Raw genomic sequence first — 21,674 nt, 5'->3', positions numbered from 1 at the left:
CACACACACTACCTATGCGCAAGCTAAAACTTATACCCTATACTCACACCCACATGCCTGCCTTGAAGAGATGGTCTCGGACACCAGTTCCTAGTATGTGTTGAAGGCCACCAAAAAATCCTGAAAAATCCATCGAAATTGGTCCCCACAGAAAATCGAACCGGGGACCTTCTCTTCGGAGGAGAGGGCGCTACTGAGGCGCTGCCGACCAACCGGTTGCAGGCCCGTTCGCTAGTTACGACTAAATCGAGAGCGCTCTCTAGTCGCCTCCTATAATAAAGAACAAGTCTCTTCTGGTCTGCTGCCCACAGCGGGGACAGGGTTCCTTCCACGATCAACAAGAGGTCCCACTACCTTTGGGGTAGTCATTGGACCCAGCTGACCAGGAGGTATTATTCTCCCATATCATAGAATCATATATTGCTCGACCTTATCGGCCCTCCAATGGACAACTTGGTCTGGGGCATGACCAAATATCATCATGGAGTCTAGGGGCACATTTGGTTTGTTTGAGCTTTTTTGAAAAACTGCTGCTGTTTTTTTCCATCAAAATCTAACATTTAGTTTTAAAAGATGTGTTTAGCTTTTTTATCTTAAAAAGCTACGAAAACTCTTAAAGCTAAGTCTTTTGGACTTCTACTTTTCCAGAAGCTGTTCGTTGAGCTTCGGACTTTTCACGCCGATAAGCTGCCAGGAAACTCAAACAAACAGGCTTGAGATCCAACTCACGCAAACATGAGCTTCCATAAAGAATTCAAGAGAATCTTGCCAAACAATTTTCCAGAATGTAATTCGATTTTGATTCTGTTAATCTGTATAGTGATTTTTAAAATACAGTAAATGGATTGAATTTGGAAAAACTAACCTCTTCTATTTTACTTCTCACACGAAATCGCTTCTTCATCCGTAAATTTTTTTTATAGAGAACTATTTTCGACCACATAATTTATTTGAAGATCAGGTCTTGTCGAGAAACAATATATTCTTATTTTATTAAGGGTATGTTTGGTATTGAGTTGCAACCCAAAAACTGATGCAATTCACTTATACTCCATCATTTGGATCCGTCAGCTAAATAATAGCATGCAAATTTTAGCAAGGTTGGATCAGGATCAAGGTTAAAAAAACCGCTGGGAACCGGACCGGTTACCGCGGTTACCGGTCTAACCGGCCCGGACCGGTTCCGGTTCCGGCCGGTTCAAACCGGGCCCAAATTCAAATTTTAAATTTGAATTCTAAAAGATGGAAAAATTCCCAAAAAATCTTAAAAATACTTCAAGTTGTGATGAATTTAATGATGTCAAATTTTTTCAAATATTCGTTCATTTAGTATACTTTGCGAGCATTTGAAGTTAAACAAAAAAAACGTGCATACAAAAGTATACAAATACAATGTAAAAGTAGTACAAAAAAGGGTTGGAGGGTTCATTTAGCCTAAAACATGTTATATAAACATTCATTTAGTATATTTAGCGGATATTTGAATTTAAACAAAAAAAGAAAAAAAATTGAATTTAGCCGGTTACCAGTCAAACCGACCGGTTACCAGTCAAACCGACCGGTAACCGGTCAAACCGGACCGGTAAACCGGTCTAACCGGCTGGTTAGCCGTTCGAAACCGGTATAACTGCGGGTTTTGAATTCAAATTTGAGTTTGACCGGTTTTTACCGGTAACCGGTCAAACCGGACCGGTTAGCCGGAACCGGGCGCCGGCGGTTCGGTCCGGTCGGTCGGATAAAAAAACCCTGATCAGGATACCTAGTTCAATCCAATTAATTCCACCGAATAAAGATCAAAATTTCTCTAGTGTTTGGTGCCAGAAAGAAAGTGTTGTGCAATTAAAACTAGCAATTAGCTGGTGGAGTAGTTAAAATTAGCAAGCTAATAACCAGTAAAAAATTGTAGCTAATGAATTACTAGGTGGGTGATGAAGCACAGGCACAGGCACATCACTCCCTAGCTGCAAACTGCGCGTGCCGGCGATGGCGCCATTCCGGCGAGCCCCCTTGGAACCCTAGCCCTAGCTAGCGTTGCCTCCCTCCCTTCCTCCGTGCCTCACCATGACCCATGTCGACCTTCCCTCCTCCACCCCCCGCTAGGAACCCCCTCGCCAGGGTGCGCCTCGACGACTTGTCGCCGTTCGACGGCGCCTCCACCCCAGCCTACGCGAGCGCCGTCGACGCCATCGCCGAATCCCTCACGCGCCATAGCGCCGCCGCCGTCGAGCTCCCTGCAGCTGATGCCGCTATCGTCCGCTGCGGCCTCGAGTCCGCGCGCGCCTTCTTCCGCGCCAGCCCTGGTCTCTATGTCTACCGCGCCGGGAGGTATGTATCTCAGTACACTTCTCTTCATCCTGTCAGTGTTCTTACCCTGACCACTCTAGGATTTCTAGTTGCTGTATAAGTAGTGCACTACGTATACAATGTGGAAAGGCTCCACTACCTTTTATCTCTAATCAAATATACTACTGGCACACTGAGATGTCTGTTGCATTTCTCCTTTAGTTTGCAATGCGCTTGCATTAACCCACTCCACAATAGGGCTCTGGATGATGGAGAGCTGTCACCTGCTTGCATGGTTGATGCTTTCAGATGTTTGGGTAACGCAGCCCGTGCTGCTCTCTGTGCAATAGCACGGAATCTTCGCTTACGTTCAGAGTATGTACTTGCCCTTTCTTCTTAATTTATTTTCTTATGTGATGGCATCATGTTCACATTTATTTTCCCCCCTACTAACTAATATTTCTTCTTTCCTTCCAGTGCTTTCAGCCATTTGCTCGATGACAATCCATTGCCTCTTAATGAGGTTTCAGCCTCAGAATTGCTGGTTTCATTTTCACATAGACACCTCCAAAGTGGTCAATCTCCTATACTGAGCCACAGGTCATCAATGGCTGAAGTTGATAGGGGTTTTGTTACACTGGTTGCCTCCGACCATCCAGGAATTGAGGTGCCAAGCTGCTCATCCTGTTACTCTTTTGCTTATTTCGAATGGCACAAAAAAGCAATTTTTGCCCCTCAGGTTCTTTTCCTTGCGCTAGTTTTAGTTTTTAGTGAATTGCACCTACTGTTCTGTATCCTCCTCCTGTTTAATTAACTTAGTTAATGTTTTTTTCCTGGTTTATATTTGATTTTATTCATTGTTATGCTTTGTCTACTGCTTTTCATCTGTCAATTCCTATCATCTATCTTCTTTTGTAGGTTTGCAATCCAAATGGTCATTGGTACCTAGCAGATGGGGCCTCAGGCCCTAATGACCTATTGCTTTTGACTGGAAGAGCCTTGAGTCATGTTACTGCTGGTCTGCGGCTAAATTCTCAGTACAGGACCACTAATAATGGAAACAGGTGAGAATTGTAGACTGCTACAAGGATTAAAATTTTCCACTGGCATCTCATATATTTTCTTTCTCTGTTATTTTCCAGGGCATCACTCATATTTAGGCTAATGCCTCGTGCCAATGCTATGTTGGATTGCTCTCCAATTTCAGCTGCTGGGCATTGCATACCACAGATGTACCGGTCCGTATCTGCAAGCCAATTTATGGATGATTTGCAGGCTGAAGAGCATAATGTTTCCCTTCACTTGGAAGCACCTTCTGTGAGTATATACATCTAAAGCTGCATAAATTTCATCACATGCATGTGATCTTGCTGTGCATTCATTTATGATGATTTTTTTTTTGAAAAGATGGCGGGGGCACCGCTTTGTCATTAAGATGGGAGAAGAAGCAAGTTACAGAGTTCTTAGTAGCGTAATATCGCAAAGAACAAACTGAACTCAAACACTGCAATAAGATAACTAATCATTAGAAGAAGTGAGCTCCGGGCTCCCACAAGCCATCTTCCTGCAATTGATCTCTTCCTTGATCCCTTGGACTACCTCTGCCGGTGTCATAGTTCTCTGCTCGAAGATACGCCTGTTCCTCGCCTTCCAGATATTCCATGCCCCATAGATCATCAAAGCTGCCTTCAGACGCCTTGCTTTCTTTGGCAGCTGAGCTAGTTCCCTTTCCCACCAATCGGCCACTTCGATTCCCTGGGCTGGTACCCGAATAATATGCTGTGTCCAGCACTGCAATCTGCCCCAAACCTGCTGAGCGAACGAACAATGCAGAATGAGATGCGCTGCTGTTTCATGTTCCACATTACACATGGTGCAGATTGAGCTGCACAGCCAATGTCTAGCGAGTAGCTTATCAGCTGTCAAAATCTTGCACTGCACCAGCAGCCAAGCAAAAAATTTCAGCCTTCCAGATGTTGTCACTCCTGAATGTGCTGAACGATCCCTGAAACTGCAGGTCGTAGGCTGACTTCACGCTATACACCCCATCTGTTGTCCACCTCCAAGTGATTTTATCTTGCTCTTCTGGTAGTTGTACTTCTTGTACTGCATCCCAGAGTTCCACAAAGCTAGCCATTTCATCCACCGTTTGCATTCTCCATAAGCCTCTCGTCCAGCTCTGATTATGCAGCTCTTCCTTTACTGATCTGTTTTCCCTGCATGCCCACTTGTAAAGTTCTGGATAACGATCTATAGGCGCCTGCCCATTCAACCACGAAGATTGCCAGAAAGTAGCAGTTTCTCCATTCTCCACTGTAACGACTGTGCTTGATCTGAATAATTGGTTGTCAATTGCATCAACTGGCGGTTCAGAGCCCACCCATGGACGATCAGGCTCTGTCCAAAGATACCACAGCCACCTCAACCTCAATTCCCTACTGGAAACATCGAGGTCAAGAATCCCCAAGCCTCCAAACTTTTTGGTACGCATGGTTTTGCACCAATTAACCAGGCAGTGCGCCCCATTTGTTTCTGCTTCTCCTTTCCACAGGAAACTCCTCCTTAGCCTATCTATTTTCTTGATTCCTCACTTTGGTAACTTGAAGACTGTAAGGAAATACGTTGGTAAAGACGACAACACTGAGTTAACTAGCTTCAACCTTCCTGCTCGATTCAGGAGTTTTCCCTTCCAGCTAGCCAATGTACCACCCACTTTGTCGATCAAAGGTTGGATGTCTACTCTTCCTATTGCCCTGACGTGTAGTGGCAAACCTAAGTACTTGCATGGAAAACTTTTTATTGGACAGCTGAAAGCCTCCATTATCTGCTCAAGCTGAATCCCAGAATTGGGTAAACTGTGCTCTCTCAGTGTTAGTTATCAACCCAGATGCAGTGCCAAAAGTTGTCAAAACCCTCTTTACCACCTGCACTTCTGCCCCTATTGGATTCAGAAAGATCGCTGCATCATCTGCAAACAGACTCATTCTTATCTTAGCATTGCTAATACCGATGGGGGACAGTAGCTCTTGCTCAGTTGCTTTGTCCAACATCCTCTGTAAAGGTTCCATTGCTAAGATGAACAGCATTGGTGATAGGGGATCTACCTGTCGCAGCCCGGTCTTGTAAGTGAACCACTTCCCTCTTATGCCATTGAGAAGCACTGTTGATGACGCCTTGCCCAGTAGAGTTGTAACCCAAGATCTCCACCGAACACCAAAGCCAAACTGTTGCAGCACCTCTTGCAGATAGTCCCACCTCACCACATCGAACGCTTTCGCTATATCTAGCTTCAGGAACAGAGTTGGCTTCCCAGCCTTGTGCAGCGCTCTGACCAGATTCTGTGTATATAAGAAGTTGTCATGGATACTCCTTTTTATGAAAGCACTCTGTGCTCGTGACACCATGGTATTTAAATCAGCTGATAGCCTAACTGCCAGTAGCTCGAAATCAGTTTGGTTATATGTGAGATAAACTTATCGGCATGTAATCCCCCACAGAAACTGCATCATCTTTTTTCGGCAAGAGAACAATGTGTGTATTGTTCAATAAATTAAAGTGTTGGTCGTGCCTGTTGTAAAAGTAGTTGATAGCTTGTGGCACATCCTCTTTGATCAGTCCCCAACTCGATTTATAGAAGGCCCCAATGTAACTATCCGGTCCTGGTGCCTTTTCTGCGGAGATGAGAGCCAACACACCTACACACCTCTTGACTCTCTTTAAGAGTAGTAAAATGCTCCACTGGAAAATAGATGGGTGAAGCGTGTGTTTCAGAGCCTATTCATCAGTAGCCTAAAAACTCCAAAGTTACTCATATTTTGCCAACTTGGGATGCAGGAATCACAGGGAAACTTTGTTAATGAACCATCTCTCAGAAGTGTACTCTCAGACCCTTTGTCGTAAGTTCTTCCGTGTTGAATGTTACACTTCATGCCAAGCTAAATTGCCTACATACACTTTCTGTTTTTCTGCATGGATCTTTCTACTTCTGTTGTTCTATGTTTTTATCTTGACATACAAAGTAAAGAAAGTGAGCCGCTTTAGACATGCTGGATCAAGTTGTGACATATCATCTAATCGCTTGATTTATAAATGATGAATATATGATAGAATAATCTCCTTTTTTTCCCAGTGGGGCTTTTCTTGAAGATGCTATGGTTCTCTCGTGTGGGCACTCTTTTGGTGGCCTCATGCTGAAGAAAGTTCTTGAAATGGTATATTCTGAAACATCATATTCTGTTTTTTGTTACTGTAAGTCTGCAACATCAAGAATAAAGTTCTCTGCAATGCTTTTAGATACCATGGAAATCAATAGTTATCCTGAATCTGAATCTGTCTAATTATTGTTTTATCGGAAGGAACATAAATCAATCTGCTGTGCCTGCAGCTTAGTAGTTACTAGTTAGTACAGCAATCTTTTATAAGTAAAATTCTCTGCACTGGCATAATTTTGTGAAAACACCTCGAGCAGTCATTATGATCTGAAGCGATGTTTATCATAAGAAACTGAATATGATTTATGACCCCTGAAGTATTTTCGGTAGGAGTAAACATCTCAGTTCATTTTTCCTCTCTTGTTACCCCAGTAGATTGGGATTGCACCAATCAGCGTACCTTTTTTTCTTTAACTTTTATCTAATAATCAGGCAAGGTGCAGTATTTGCTATGGAGAAGTTGATGCAGCCTCCCTATTTCCTAACCTTGGTATGTCTCCATCCTTATTTCGTAACATGAATCTGGCGTTGGACATATTCTGTTTGCTCACTTACAATCGACAGTATTGGGTGTAATATAGCTCTAAGAGCCGTAGCTACAGTGGTGAAGATGGAAGACGATAGGAGGCTGTTTCATAATGCCGCCCTTCGAAAGCGCAGGAAAGAAGTGACTGAGAATATGGACGCACAAAGGCGAAATGGAAGCAGCAAGGTACGCAATTCTTTCAGCATGCCTCATGTACGGAGTATGATTTTGAGATACTTTATCCTTTGAGCATTTAACAGGAGAATAGTGAGGTGGGATTAGATGCTGAAAGCTCCAGAGCATCGAAGGGGGTGCAGTACCCATTTGTCGTGGGGGAGAGAGTCCTGATCATGGTAAATGCATTGTTAGTGACAGTTACCATGAAGTGACCTAATGCTGAACCAATTTGCTGAGAGGCGGACTCTTTGATGGTGCAGGGAAACAAAAGGACGCCTGATAAATTTGTTGGGAAGGAGGCAGTGATCACATCACAGTGCTTGAATGGCTGGTAGGCAGTCTTGAAAGTAGTTTTTTTTTGGGGGGGAATTGGGATTGTAAGTTTTGCTTAGTCGCAGGAGCTAAGGTATGCAGGTACCTAGTGAAGGCAGTTGATAGTGGAGAAAGCATACGGCTGCAGTACAGGTCGCTGAAGAAAGCGGGGGTGCAGCAGATGCAAGCACAAGCGCAGCCAGAGATGAGATCGCAGCAGGTCCTGACATTCCTGCAGAAGAAACAATGACATGGCCCGGCGACGAAGTAGACTTTGCTGGTGCATATCTCCAGCATTCTGGTTGTTCGTCCAATTCAAAGGAAAAGGGAGAATGAGTGTAGTGTAGATTCAGAGTCTTGTGATGCTTTGCTTCATGTTCCTTGTTTGTTTTTGGTTTTGGGTTACATCCCATCCCACAAATTCAGATTTGCTAACCAAGTCCCTGCAATACAATGTTTGGATGGATGATAGCTGTGTGCTGTTGGGTTGGATTGGATCGACTCCCTGTGTGTGTAGTGTCGTGCTGTGCAATTTAACCACGCCGTTCCAAGAAAGGAGATGGGAGCTGTTCACCTGAACTCCACCGCAGAGCCTCCTAGTCTTGATTGAGCTAGCTAGCTGTGGCTGTGACTGAGCACCGCACCGCCTGCCTGACCTCATGGCACTCCTTGTCCTTGGCGCCGCCACGTCCTTGCTGCCGCCTCCCCGTCGACGCGTCGTGCCGTTTCGCGCCACCGCCTCCCCTGCGGCGCTGGACCGCCGGCGGCGGCCGCAGAACGTGCCCGGGGAGTTCTTCGTGGGTCTCTCTCTCTCTCTCTCTCTCTCTCTCTCTCTCTCTCTCTCTCTCTCTCTCTCTCTCTCTCTCTCTCTAATATAGTAATATCTGATTGACACTGGTGCTTTTGCGCAGATCACCGCTGCATCGACTGCCAGACCTGTCGATGGATGGCGCCGGAGGTGTTCAAGAGGGTGGATGGCCAGGCCGCCGTTGCGGCGCAGCCCAGCTCCCAGGAGGAGAGGACCGAGGCCCTGCAGGTCTGTCTCTGTCTCTTGACGGCTCCTCCATCCCGTCCTAGCTCTAAGCCTGTAACTGCAGCGCCACCTATCAAGTAGGAGTATGACGAAGGCTTTGCTCGTGTGATTTGCAGGCTTTGCTCTCTTGCCCAACATCCTCAATCCACACCGATAAACCTCCAAAAGATATTCTTCAAGTGCACAACATGTTTCCTCTTCCTGTCGACCAGAATCTTCTTCCAGTACGCATGCATGCTATTCCAGTTTCTTTCTTCTGATGGCCTTTCTCATTCGTTGCACCAGACATAGCTATGGCAATTTGCCCATTTCAAATCTAAGGTGTAGCCTTTACAGTTAGACTACAACTATTTGCCAATATTTAACTGCCTGCCCTGCCCATATGAAATCATCAGTCTGGTATAATGTGCATTCACATCGCCAACCATTTCCAGGGTGTTTATCTTTGTGGTTACCATTCTGAACACTCTTTTGGGGCAACATCTTATTTGGTAACTCATCCACAAGGAAATATACTGGTTGACAGGTAATTTCCCTTCGATGATTATGCAGCTACGCACTCCCAAAACAGAACACTATGTCATATAGATGCTATAATATTTTGTATTCTTTTAGCCCAAGGTATACTCCGAGATTGGCGGACAACATCGAAAGGCTTGGTGGAGCGCGCTACATGTTTTTGACCCACATGTATGTGTTGGACCTCAACCACACATTTTTTTTCCTTCTGTTTCTTCATGTAGCAATTACCATCTTTATATATTGGATAAACGGCAAAGCTAGGCTCACCAGTTACCTCCATACAGTGATGATGTGGCCGATCACAGGAAGTGGGCTGAGCGGCTTAAATGTGAAAGAATCATTCATTCAGGAGATGTAAGGATTACACCTCTATATATTCTTCTATCTGAGATCTGACATGATATGATGTCGAAATTCCTGGTCAATCTTCAATGCTTACACCGTGAACATTCGTATCCTATTTCAAAATCCACTCAGACACTGGCAAGGCCTCTCATGAAGGCGACAAAAGCTAGAGCTACTGCGCAGCCTAGATATTATGCTCCACTTCAACAACTAGTAATAGCCCCAGTTTGGGCACCATTAGCATATTTGATATCTATATACTTGTTAAATAACTGATTAGTGGTTTAGATAATCTATAATGCTTCAACTGGAAGGGACCTCCAAAAGAAAGAAAACTTACAGCATTCGAATAGGAATTAACATCAATGTTTTAGACTTGGAAGCATCAAGGGGTTGAGCATTCTGCTTCCAAGCAAATGTGGCTCTTCGGAGATGGCTAGATATTTTTTTACCGCAATAATCATTCTGATGCAGGTAGAGGAGGGTACTGCAGATGTTGAGCGGAAACTTGATGGAAATGGACCATGGAACATTGGAACAGATTTTGAACTTATCCATACGCCAGGTCATACCCAAGTAAGAAATTCAACTTAATGGAACTAGAATCCAGATGCAGCCAGTAACCATCGTTTTTTAGCAACGCAGATTTAACATCTTGCTCATCATCTTCAACGCTTCTAGTTTGATCATTACATAATACATTTTTCTAGGGCTCGGTCTGCTTGTATTACAAACCGCTAAAATTGCTGTTCACTGGAGATCATGTTGCGAAGTCAGAAGAATCTGATGATCTAAATCTCTTTCTGATTTACAACAAGCAATCAGGTAGAAGAGTCATTCCATTTCCGCTAGTCTTCATATGCAGCCGAAGATCTCTGATGAGTTATACCATCAGGTTGGAGCTCTGATTATTATTTCTGTCTGTTTGTACATCTTGCAGTGAGCCTTCAACTGGACAGCATCAAGAAGCTATTAGGAGTAGAATTTGAGTGGCTTTTACCTGGTAAGCAGCATACTCCTTCAGATATCAGAGATGGCATATTCAATTCGATTTCTTACCCATGCCTACTTCGTTTTACTTTTATCTATGTCATGCTGGTGAGCTATTTGATTGTGTCTTTTGTTAACTTGTGTACTGGAATTAAGTTGTTCCCAGGACATGGCTATCGAATCAAGTACAAAGATGTACAAGCCAAGAATGCAGCCATGGAGTCCCTCCTAGCTAACTACACAAGCTAGGAACGTTTTACTTCAGTCACTGCTCATAAATAAGAGCTCCTAGAGGCTGGACGTTGCTGCTACTGTTTCCAGATAATACAGTGTTTGTAATACAGCTGCAGGATGTGCCTTTTGCTGCTGCACACAATAAAGTCGATACATCAAGCATATGGACCTGCCGAATGTTTTTCTCATCTTTATTCTAGAAATTTCTGCAAAAGCATATAATTTGCCATCTGATGATACATTTTACAAATGCAACGCAAACAAAGCCCCAACTTAACATCAGCTCATAGGTACAGCTGAACAAAGAATAAATTGGGGACTTAATTTCAGCATATAGCTATGTATTCTTGATGATAGAAGTGAAAACTGCTCTCTCCCTTAATACAATGATGCACAACTCTCCTGCATATTCAAGAAAAAAAAAACTGCTCTCTCCCGGAAGCCACAGCTCCCAACTCAGAATCCACAAAAAAGAATGCCGCTCCAACATCAATGGTAATGACAAACAAAAGGCCCCAAAAAAACATAAGCCCCAAAACTCTCACTATTCACTCTTTCAGTGTTACATAAGGTACAAAACTGAACACAACTGGCTAGAGAAGTTCTTTAAGAAATCAACGCTTCCAGGTATTCGTCCACATATGCAAGGCAAGGCCAATGATCAGTCCTTATCCTGACCAATGTGGAGGCACATCCAACTTCCATCAAGAAGAGGAGGTGATACCTGGGTGGTAGGAATATCATGAACCTCATGACTCCCATATCCCTCTTGCTTTCATGGCCATACCTCTCAGAGCCAATCCCAATATTGTCGTCATCTATGAGCTGAAGCTGGAGATTGCTGTCTGGTGAGTATGGAACCAGTGCATCAACACCTACACTGGCATCTGAGACACTTTCTTCCCACACGATGTTCTTAATGATTCCATTTCCTCTCAGAATGGTTACAAGTGAATCTCCAGCAACACTGACAACAAAGGAAGCGAGATATCTTTCAACAGCTCCAATCAAAACCTTTGGAGTTACCTCCATAAGCTTAACAGACCGAGTTCCGTTAATGGCTGCTGATCCTTTCCCTCCACTCAAAGGGAAAGTCTCTCGACCTGTGTTAGAAGAACTGTCGCAGGCCTCCCATAAAGCATGAAACAGATCCTGGTAGTACACAGCCACATCCTCTTTCGGAGTATCAGGTGGTACACTGGCCATCATAAACATGTCCTCAATGCCAACCGTAACTGGTTTGAGGGACCCTGATAAGACTTGGCAGTTCTCTGTATTTGCTGCAATTGAGATATCAATAAGGCCAGGTGAAGGCTCTCGAGGTTCCAGTTCTATCACCACTGAGGCACAGTAACTGGATTCTTCCCTGTTCTGATTATTAATGGGGACAATGTCCATACCAGAACCTGGAGGTTCCCCTAGAATGAAAGGTACATGGCATGAGGGGATTTTTCCAAACTGTGCACTTGACGAAAATGTGATCATCACTGCATAAAGGGCTGGCAACTCATCAGCCTCATCAGAACCTGAAACTGGCGAATCTGACCTCCACGCATGGTTAAATGGCTCCGAGTCAAATCTAAACGTGCAGGGTATTCTTATCTTGAGACCAGATGAGTGCAGGTAGTCAGGAATGCATGCAAAGTACCTTCTGAGAATTTTCAATGTTTCCGCACCTTTAGAATCCATCACACGAAGTGTTTCTTGTGTATATTCAATTCTCTCGATTGTCGGTCCTGTTGGCTTTTCTTGCTCTGAGGGACTAGAGCTCACGTCCTGTATACTAAGAATGTGACCAGATGGTCTCCTGTGGACACTGAAATTAGGCAATGTGAGGGCCCACGATTGCTTTACAACTAGAGGCACAATCCTTTCAAGGTGAATGTAAGACACTAGATTGGTCATGCTCGTAAGATCTTGAGCAGGGCCTGGTGATGGGATGTCGAACAAGGAACCCGGATGAGAAGGAGTGACCCCAGAAGGTTGCTCGCCAACTCCCATGAGATGCCTCAGTTTCTTCCCAGGAATACAAGACAACATCCGCAAGCAAATCCTGGATGAATCATTTTAAAAGCAATGAGAAGACAATCAAGCAACAGATAACCCTAAAACCAAGTGATACATGAAATCCTACCTTGCATGGTCCCGGACCTCCAGATCAGGGAAGGACTCAATAGTGAGCACAAGAAGATGCGAAAGGGGAAGGAAGATATGAGAGCTGTGGTGATGCTTCAGCATGACACGGCAAATGCCCACAACCTTGCTTCCCTGAGACCACGACTTCAGTTCTGTGTCTGGGCCATGCTTCTTGGTGAGAGAAACCATCTGTTTGGTTAGCAATTCTATCAGGCGGAGCTGAGGCACCATCTCATTCTGCGCAATCTCCTCAAAAAGAGGGTAGTATGATGCAAGCTGGTAGCCTGGCTCAAGCCTTGGAAGTAGGCGCTCATCAAGTGTCCGGAGCAACTGCTCCCCAGCCCACTGATGTGAGTTGCATGCTAGCAAACGGTTGGTGAACTCAGCAATCACTGGGACTAAACCCCGATGCTCTGATGCCATATCAACCAAGATAGCCTGCATACATAGTGATTGCAGAAAGAGTCGTTAAGTTCGTTTGCACTAACAGTTGAATTGTTTGTTCCTGCAGACTTGATGACAGTGCCTATTATTAACTATCTCGATAATTTCTACCTGTAAATGGTGGAAGATAGTAGAATTCAGGAGCTCACCAGCCCCGGAGCAGCGCGTGTCCTCGGTGCTGTGAGGAGCAGCAATAATCAAGACCCTGTGAAGTGCTCGGAACGCCACAACCGTTTCAATACTCCATGCAGGGAGCCACCTGAAGGCGGAGACACAAACCAAGCCATCATCAAGGAGCCCGGTCGCTTGCTCACTAGCTGTGCCTCCTGCAACCTTACGGCCATCAAGTTGAGCAGCAACATAAGCGAGACAATCCAGCTTCTTGGCCTTGAGCGCAAGGGGATCGAATAAGTTAGGGTAAAACCATCGGGCAAGCCCAGGCACAAGATTCCTGAACATGGTAGAGCCGAGTAGCCAGTGCAAAGCCAGCAAGCGTGCTGCGAGTGGGCGGTGCGCCTCACGAGCAACCAAAGCTAGGCGGCGTGCCATTGTGCGCTCATCCTCGGCCCCAAATGCATCCGGGAACTGGAGGAAGAGCGTGAGCAGGGAGTGCAGCAGCATGGGGTTGGAGGAGTAGAGCATCCCCCCGAAGTGCACCTTGATGTGCGCTGCGATGGCTGGCGCCCACTTGAGCACAGCCGATGCGATCTCGGCAAGGATGGCTGTCATCTCCGTGGCGGCTGCGGGCGTGAGCACCTGCGGCCTGTCCATGAGGAGAGCGAGCACCTTCCTTATGTCCCGGACGTTGACCTCCGAGGGCGGAGGCATAGAGATAGAGGCGGCGGGGGGCGAGAGCAGGTGGGCGGGCACGGAGAAGGGGGTGGGCGGACCGGCGACGGCCAGGATGGAGGTGGTGGCGGCGAGGCTCCCGAGGCGTACGGCATGGCGCGCGGCGGAGGCGAGCAGGAGGAGGTAGGACTGGGCGGCCGGGGAGCGCTCGGCGGCGGCGAGCGCGTAGAGGTGGCCGAGGGCTTGGGCGAGGAGGCCCGGGAGCGCGGCGTCGAGGGCGCGGAGGGCGTCGCAGGCGAGCGCGCGGTCGGGGGCGTGGTTGGGGCGGCTGGCGGCGGCGAGCAGCGCGTCGACGAGAGCGGCGAGGGGCGGCGCGTGGTGGTCCTTGGAGAGGGGCGCGGCGAGGGCGGAGGCGAAGGCGGAGACGACGGTGACGAGGAGGTGGTCGCGGAGAGGGTGGTCGGGAGGGAAGGAGAGGAAGGAGGTGAGGAGGAGGGGGAGGCTGCGGGGGGAGGGCGGGAGCAGGTGGTCGTCGATGAGGGAGAGGAGGAGGGGCTTGAGGTGGGAGGGGAGGTCGCGGCGGGGGAGCGAGGAGACGGCGAGGTCGAGGAGCGGGAGGTGGAGCCATCGGTGGCGGCGGGAGGGAGAGGAGGAGGAGGAGGAGGAGGAGGAGGAGAAGTCGTCGAGGAGCTGCTCCCACTCCTGCGGCGAGAGCTGGCGGGGGTCCATCTCTCGCCGGCGACGATGCGGTTGGTTGGTTGGGTTGGGTTGGGTTGGGGATAGATTGGATTGATTGGGCTTCTCGTCTTTGGGCCCAAACCCAAATGGGCCCAAGGAAGCCGAGGACCTAACAACTGGTGGCGGGGCAGTTGCCGAGGCCGAGGAGAGCAGCAGCACCACCAGACCAGACACAGCGACCTCTGGACTGGACCCCCGCTCTTCCTCGCCGGATGTCTGTGAACCCCGATGCTGCCCCCCTCCGCCGGCATCCTGCCGCCGCCTCCCTCCCTCCCCGCTGCTAGCCCCTCCCCGTCCTACTCCTTCCGCCCTCTCCGCCGATGCCTGCCCGTCCCCAGAGCCGCCGCCGCCGATGCCTCTCCTCCCAATCCCAATCCCTCTCCCTCGACCCCCGCCTTCTCCGAACAGGACCAGCTCGCCCGCCCCTTCGCGCCCTTACAAGCACAAGTAGAGGACCCGCTCGTCTCCAAGCTTCGCACCCAGCTCGGCGTCATCCACCCGCTCCCCGCGCCCCCCGTCAGCCGCTCCGTCATCGCCCTCTTCGCCCTCTTCTTCTTCGTCGGCGCCGCCTTCGACAAGCTCTGGACGCTGCGCAAGCGCCGCCGCGCCGAGCGCGAGCTCAAGGTCAACGGCTCATGGCCGCAGGTCCCCACCCCCAGCTTCTCCCTCTTCCTCGAGGACAAGGACCTCCAGCGCAAGGAGTCCGTCGAGTGGGTCAACATGGTCCTCGGCAAGCTATGGAAGGTCTACCGCACAGGCATCGAGAACTGGATCGTCGGCCTGCTCCAGCCAGTCATCGACAACCTCCACAAACCCGATTACGTCAACAGGGTCGAGATCAGGCAGTTCTACCTCGGCGAGGAGCCGCTCTCCGTCAGGAACGTCGAGCGCCGGACCTCAAGGCGGGCAAACGACCTGCAGTCAGTTCCCCTACTTCACGTTTTTCTATCTTATATTACTATTAATTACTAATTGGATTGCCTGCTGCCAAACAACCAACCTCACTCTCTCTTTCCTTCAGGTACCAAATAGGCATTCGCTATGCCGGTGGAGCACGCATGGCTCTGGCGCTCTCCCTAAAGTTTACCAAAGTACCAGTCGTCGTGCCAGTTTGGGTTCGAGATTTCGACATTGATGGCGAGTTGTGGGTTAAGCTAAGGCTCATACCAACAGAACCATGGGTGGGAGCTGTATCTTGGGCTTTTGTATCCCTTCCAAAGATTAAGTTTGAGCTCTCACTCTTCCGCCTATTCAATCTTATGGGTACTATGCTCTCGCATGCCCAAACTCAACCTTTCCCTTTGCAACTTCATATCTCCATCTAGATATCATTATGTTGTCTTCTTGAAAGATGAGCAATTGAGCATGTTTGGCACCTTCAAATTTCAATGACCTCACAAAAAGAAAAAAAAAATGTACTTAGGGAATTAGGAGTATTGGTTTTCTCAAGGTATGTGATGCTAAAACGTGTTAGACGAAAGGATGTTTTCTTACATGTTTTTTTCACAGATAGAATGGGATTATAGCAAAGGGAGGGGTTTCTTATATTAAGTAGAATAATATCGCTATATTCCACTCTAGTGCTGGGCGGTTTGCTGACTCCTGGCGGAAGTTGGAAACCTTCATAAATGAACTTAATTGTATAAATTTGTAAGATACTCTCAACAGAATCAGCACTTTGGTAAAACACCATTATAATCCAAATTAAGATAGGAGAAGATCTATCTTTTTATAGCCTACATACAATGTGTTGTTCATTTTTTTTATTCTGAGCCTTTTATGTTCCTTCTTTTCATGATGTTGCTATCACTTTATGCATTACAACAATCTAATGCATGGCTAACAATATGCTCACATCTTTTGCATGGACCTGGTGCCTGTCTCTGCCAGCTATTCCTGTTCTGTCAATGTAAGCAGCTTCACCTCAAATATTACGCAACTTTATGGTTCAATGGGTTTGTTTTATTGTAATCAATCCTTATTGTTAGTCCATTTTTTCCTACTACCAGCACAGCAAATACTATTGGTGCATTTATTCTCCTTACAATTGGTATGTAGCCATTTAGGTCATTTTGTAATGATAAAATTATTGTTGTGGTGTCATTCCCACCTTCTCTCCTAGTTATGTCTAGTTTTAGATTGCTAATAAAAGATTAAAAGGCTATTCCTATTTGCTAGCTCATGTTTCCTTAACATTTTCGCAATAACTTCTATGCTAACATTGTTTTTCTTGACATGCTTCGTTGGTTAACTAGTTTCTTTAGTGACTTACTCATTGATTCTTGACAATTTCTCTTAGGATTTATGATGTTGATAGTTTCCAAATATTTTGTTTGTATCATGTTTTAGGGAAAGTCTTTAATCATTCCCAAATTCAATGACTTTGGCTATCGAACATTTTTTTTATCCATGTTTTTTTAGAAAGGTCTTGTTCATTGCTAGATGTAACATAATAAATCACCATCACCAGGTTTCTCACAAAACTTCTGACAGAAGATTTGCCACGTCTCTTTGTGCGGCCCAAAAAGATAGTCCTTGATTTTCAGCAGGGAAGAGCTATGGGACCTGTTTCAGGAAGTGTTGCAAGTGACATAATTCAAAATGTTGCAAGTGACATAATTCAAGATGGAAACAAGGACTTTGTTGGAGAGCTATCAGTGACGCTAGTTGATGCTAGAAAGCTTAGTTTCGTCCTATTTGGTAAGAGAACTTTTCTCTGCAAATGGAATCTATATTTTATTGAAGCAATCTAGCATCTGCTTATTAGTTAAAAGCATGGATGCAGTTTATCAGCGGCAGCCCTATGTTGTCCCTTTCTGTATTAATCAAGAAATGCTGAGATTGAAAAGTTTTCTTTGGTAAATAAAGTCAGAAAGTACAATCCGGTAGATCTGAGAATTTTTTTTTGGGCAGGACTCAAATGGCTCCCGCATCTTAGCGCTATGCTAACCTAGTTTTGATCCTGTCCAAAGTAGCACCCGCTTTTTGCAGCTGACTGATTTGTGCTAAGGAACGTGTTGAATTATTAATATCTGGACGGATAGAATCACATAGCTGAGTGGTGCTACACGTAATCTGAAGTATGGTTGCTCTTAGGTCAACCCATATTGGTACTAATATTTGTATAAACATTTTTTTGGGGGGGGGGCAAGAAAGTTGTTGTAAAACCTGTTTCATCTGTTGTGTGGAACTTCACATTATAATACATTTGCAGGCAAGACCGACCCTTATGTTGTCATGATTCTTGGTGACCAAGTCATAAAGAGCAAGAAGAACAGTCAAACAACTGTGATTGGGCTACCAGGAGAACCAATTTGGAATCAAGTGAGGTTTCAACACTTGAACTCATGGATGTGTGCTGAAATCTTCCTTCATCTATGCCATCATGCTCATAAACACTTCATGTCAAAACAGGATTTTCATCTACTTGTTGGAAATCCTCGCAAACAGAAGTTGACCATTCAAGTGAAGGATTCAATTGGTCTAACTGACATCACTATTGGCACTGGGGAGGTAGAGTTTTTCTTCAACAGAAAGTTCCCTCTATTCTCCATTGATAATACTAATAAATGTGTCTGCGCATAAAAGTATGTTGTTTAATGTAGTATTTCCTTGTACACTGCTGCCAGAGTTGAACATGTATAGATCAATGGATTTCCATGTGATTCTGGGCATCTTTTGTTACACTGGGATGAGTTTCTGAAAAACGTAAAATATTTTTGGCAGGTTGAGTTGGGGTCACTGAAAGATACAGTTCCGACTGACAAAATTGTAACTTTATATGGCGGATGGGGCTTGTTCGGGAAACGAACAGCTGGGGAAGTGCTACTTCGGTTGACATACAAGGCGTACGTTGAGGACGAGGAAGATGAGGCGGTGAGAAGCGAGTTTGGTGGCGGTTACGTCTCAGACGAGGATATGCTGGATTATGTCCAAGGTGACATGAGTAAGGGCAGTGACTTTTTGGGTAAAGAAAGAGAAACATTCATGGATCTACTTGCTGCACTGCTTGTCAGTGAGGAATTCCAAGGTATAGTGTCTTCGGAAACGGGAAGCTCAAGAGATCCTGAGCAGGCGGGCAGTGGATCAGGAAGCGCGGTTCCTGCGGCAGCTGATTCTGAGACTGTATCTAATACTAGCTCCACAGGTGAAGAGCCTGTCTTAGCTCTGATTATGTAGGCTTTGCTTGTCGGGTTTCTCATGCTGTTGCTTTATTTCAGATACGGCTCTAGTGTGGCTCGCGGCCATAACAAGTGTGATGGTGCTCGTGTCCTCCAACCTTGGTGCTTCAGGCTACTTCAACCCTTGATGATGAAGCTAGTCATCATGATTAATGGGGTCGTTGGAGCTGCTTAGATTAGCGAAGCAATCGATCCATCCATCCATCCGGCTTCAATTTTCTAACATTACTGCTCTGCTTGGTTGTAATTTAGCGTTCCATTAAGAGCTGAGGTGAGCTGAGTGGTTGTAAATGGCCATGAGAAATCAGCTGAGTGGTTGTAAATGGCCATGAGAAATCATGTTTCTTCTCTCTTTTTCCCCCCCACATCCTTCCGGCAAGTGTATATTCATCCCATGTAGCAGAGGAATGCAATGGACCGGACCCAATGGGTTGTTGGCGGCTCCCTCTTGTTGTTCGTTGTTGTTCTTCTGTTGTTGTGTTTTGATTGCCAAATTGGCCTGCGCCAAGAGAAGGGGAAAAAAAACAAGTCTAAAAGCGAGGACTTTCCACAACTTTGTGGCTGGCATGTTGCGAAAATTCTGAGATGATCTGGATGGGGATGGAGTCAACGCAAAGCATGTTCGTTCTTGTCCCGAGATGTGGAGCTCGCTCAGCTGTGCCTGCACAGACAGCCAGGACGGGGGTATTTATCTTATTTTATTTGTTGTTTTCTCCTCCACATTTTCCTCGCCTGCTTTCTTTAATCCTCGTATGCAGATGCCGATGCCGACGGCGCCGCACTCGCCTCCAGGCGCCTCCGCAAGTACCAGCACCAGCACCGCACTATAAGAGCAGCTCCAGCGTGGGGTAGAGAGAAAAATAGGAACCCGCACACATCATATGGGTGCTGGGAGGATTGATTCGGTCCAGCGTTAAGCAACAGTAGGCACCTCCAGTCCCTAAATAATAAAACAATTCCACTCCCACCTTCCGTTTCTTCCCGCGGGGACTTGCCATGGTCGTCTCCTCCCTCTTCCAATCCACGCCAAATCCAATCGGGGGAAGGGCGCCACCAGCTAGATCCATCGAGGGGGAGTCGCTGCGCCCTCATCTCGCGCTGCTGCGCCCTCATCTCGCGCTGCTGCGCCCTCATCTCGCGCCGCTTCCATGCGCTCGTCAAGTCCGCGTCGACTGCGTCATCCCCGACGAGGCACCACCGCACTCCGCGCCCTCGGCGTCCGGCTCCCCGCAGTACCAGTGGATGGCGCCAGGGCCGCCGGCCGCGGGTACCCCAACGCGGGGCAGCGCATCGCGCACGTCATGCTGGGCGACATCACCAGAGCCATCCACGCGCTCGGCCAGATCTACGCAGGGACATGCATGGTATGGATTTTCAATAGTTTATTTCCTCTTCATCTGTCATCTATTTTGGTTGGTTCTGGTGGTTGAATTAAAAAAAAAGACAAGTATTCATTGATCATTCTTGCTATTCAAGACTAAATAAGGTCACTTTCCATTAGTTCTAAATGCAAGATCTGGAGAATACTAGGGCACTAGTACAGATGGGGAGTTCGTAATGCTAGATGGTGAACATAATACTACAAAGGATACAAATTACAGATTAAGAAAATTCCAAATTCTAGATCCTGAACATAATACTACACTAAGCTTATTCATCCCCAAATCTTTGCCATATATGCTCAACCAAGTCAGCCTTGAGTTGATGATGCTTTTCCCGATCATGAATGGCCTCATTTGCTTCCAGTACTCTAGAGAACTCATTAATTGGTCCATGAGCGAACCCTACCAATGGCTCAGAAGTTCCCTGCTCATAGTGCTCATTTTCTGCCCTTATGTCATAAGGCTCGTTGTCATTAAATCGAACCTGGTAGGAATCCCTTTCATCTTCAACTATCATGTTGTGGAGTATAATACATGCATACATGATGTCTGTCAGTGTGTCTTCATTCCAAAAGCGAGCGGGGCCTCGTAATATTGCAAATCTAGCCTGTAAAACTCCGAATGCCCTCTCAACATCTTTTCTTGCAGCTTCTTGCTTTGTTGCAAACAATTTATGCTTCGCGCTGTAAGGCAATGGAATTGTTTTGACAAAAGCAGCCCACTCAGGATATATACCATCGGCTAGGTAGTACCCCATATTGTATTGATTGCCATTCACTGTGAACTGGGATGGCGGAGCGCTTCCTTGTAATATGTTTGTGAATAATGGTGACTGATTCAAGACATTAATGTCATTGTTTGAACCAGGCACACCAAAAAATGCATGCCATATCCACAGATCATGCGAGACAACAGCTTCGAGCATGATTGTTGGGACCTTATGATCACCTCGAGTATACTGCCCTTTCCAAGCTACTGGGCAATTTTTCCATTGCCAATGCATGCAATCAACACTACCTAGCATGCTAGGGAACCCACGTGTCTTCTCTATTGTTGCTTTTGCTGCCTTTTCCACGGCTTCTGCTCTCACCTTTGTTGCTTCATGATAAGCTTTCATTCTCTCTGCTTTAAGGCTTTCCAAACTCATTTCTGGTGTGAGCTTCTTCTCTTTCCCTTTCATTTTAGCTTTTGCTTTCTTCTGTCCTTCTGGTCTAGATCGCTCTACAGGCTCTCCATCCTCACTTTCCTGGTTTGAAGAAGATGTGTAAGCCCCTGATTCAGTTTGCTTCAATCTCTTGTTTGCAGCCATTTCTTGGTTCTCACTTCTCTTTGCCCATTTTGGTTGGTCCTTCACTGCTTTCCACCAATAGT

At 46.4% G+C, this 21,674-nt stretch overlaps 3 protein-coding genes and 1 pseudogene across 5 annotated transcripts; 3 read left to right on the top strand and 1 right to left on the bottom strand.

Annotated features, from left to right (window-relative positions):
• Positions 1-1,920: 1,920 nt before the first annotated feature.
• Positions 1,921-7,759, top strand: LOC120650798. Of its 2 annotated transcripts, XM_039928082.1 has the most exons (12): positions 1,922-2,325; positions 2,506-2,658; positions 2,761-3,022; positions 3,202-3,347; positions 3,426-3,600; positions 6,118-6,179; positions 6,413-6,494; positions 6,927-6,984; positions 7,076-7,206; positions 7,281-7,373; positions 7,458-7,528; positions 7,590-7,759. In XM_039928082.1, the coding sequence occupies exons 1-12, from the start codon at positions 2,069-2,071 to the stop codon at positions 7,600-7,602; spliced, it is 1,503 nt and encodes a 500-aa protein (XP_039784016.1). In that variant the 5' UTR covers positions 1,922-2,068; the 3' UTR covers positions 7,603-7,759. The 2 variants fall into 2 exon arrangements, with proteins under 2 accessions (XP_039784024.1, XP_039784016.1); XM_039928090.1 differs by lacking the exons at positions 7,281-7,373; positions 7,458-7,528; positions 7,590-7,759 and having other exon boundaries at positions 1,921-2,325; positions 7,059-7,206.
• On the top strand, positions 7,759-10,821 carry LOC120650820 (annotated as a pseudogene).
• Positions 10,822-10,881: 60 nt separating this feature from the next.
• On the bottom strand, positions 10,882-14,736 carry LOC120650784. Its single transcript, XM_039928053.1, has 3 exons — positions 13,325-14,736; positions 12,768-13,207; positions 10,882-12,686 (listed from the first exon to the last, which is right to left on the bottom strand). The coding sequence occupies exons 1-3, from the start codon at positions 14,729-14,731 to the stop codon at positions 11,240-11,242; spliced, it is 3,294 nt and encodes a 1,097-aa protein (XP_039783987.1). The 5' UTR covers positions 14,732-14,736; the 3' UTR covers positions 10,882-11,239.
• A 150-nt stretch (positions 14,737-14,886) lies between these two features.
• On the top strand, positions 14,887-19,457 carry LOC120650791 (calcium-dependent lipid-binding protein-like). Of its 2 annotated transcripts, XR_005665814.1 has the most exons (9): positions 14,888-15,660; positions 15,762-16,003; positions 16,631-16,649; positions 17,211-17,440; positions 17,955-18,064; positions 18,155-18,253; positions 18,467-18,887; positions 18,961-19,195; positions 19,228-19,457. XR_005665814.1 is itself a non-coding variant. In XM_039928066.1 (8 exons), exons 1-8 carry the CDS (start codon positions 14,969-14,971, stop codon positions 19,047-19,049), a joined length of 1,902 nt encoding a protein of 633 aa, XP_039784000.1. In that variant the 5' UTR covers positions 14,887-14,968; the 3' UTR covers positions 19,050-19,457. The 2 variants fall into 2 exon arrangements, 1 of the variants encoding a protein (XP_039784000.1); XM_039928066.1 differs by having other exon boundaries at positions 14,887-15,660; positions 18,961-19,457.
• The last annotated feature ends 2,217 nt before the right edge of the window (positions 19,458-21,674 follow it).

Source organism: Panicum virgatum, chromosome 1K (genome assembly GCF_016808335.1).
Source record: "Panicum virgatum strain AP13 chromosome 1K, P.virgatum_v5, whole genome shotgun sequence".
NCBI classification, from domain to species: domain Eukaryota; kingdom Viridiplantae; phylum Streptophyta; class Magnoliopsida; order Poales; family Poaceae; genus Panicum; species Panicum virgatum.
Note: the sequence above shows the minus strand (reverse complement) of the source record. Positions and strands in the feature narration are given on the sequence as shown.

Bases quoted from the DNA above. Each gene is read 5' to 3' on its own strand.
- LOC120650798 (XM_039928082.1), top strand. From the start codon at position 2,069: ATGTCGACCTTCCCTCCTCCACCCCCCGCTAGGAACCCCCTCGCCAGG. The intron at 2,659-2,760 runs GTATGTACTTGC...CTTTCCTTCCAG, and splicing joins AATCTTCGCTTACGTTCAGA to TGCTTTCAGCCATTTGCTCG. The intron at 6,985-7,075 runs GTATGTCTCCAT...GGTGTAATATAG, and splicing joins CTCCCTATTTCCTAACCTTG to CTCTAAGAGCCGTAGCTACA.
- LOC120650784 (XM_039928053.1), bottom strand. From the start codon at position 14,731: ATGGACCCCCGCCAGCTCTCGCCGCAGGAGTGGGAGCAGCTCCTCGAC. The intron at 13,208-13,324 runs GTAGAAATTATC...CTATGTATGCAG, and splicing joins CTATCTTCCACCATTTACAG to GCTATCTTGGTTGATATGGC. The intron at 12,687-12,767 runs GTAGGATTTCAT...TGATTCATCCAG, and splicing joins GAGGTCCGGGACCATGCAAG to GATTTGCTTGCGGATGTTGT.
- LOC120650791 (XM_039928066.1), top strand. From the start codon at position 14,969: ATGCTGCCCCCCTCCGCCGGCATCCTGCCGCCGCCTCCCTCCCTCCCC. The intron at 17,441-17,954 runs GTAAGAGAACTT...ATACATTTGCAG, and splicing joins GCTTAGTTTCGTCCTATTTG to GCAAGACCGACCCTTATGTT. The intron at 18,254-18,466 runs GTAGAGTTTTTC...TATTTTTGGCAG, and splicing joins TCACTATTGGCACTGGGGAG to GTTGAGTTGGGGTCACTGAA.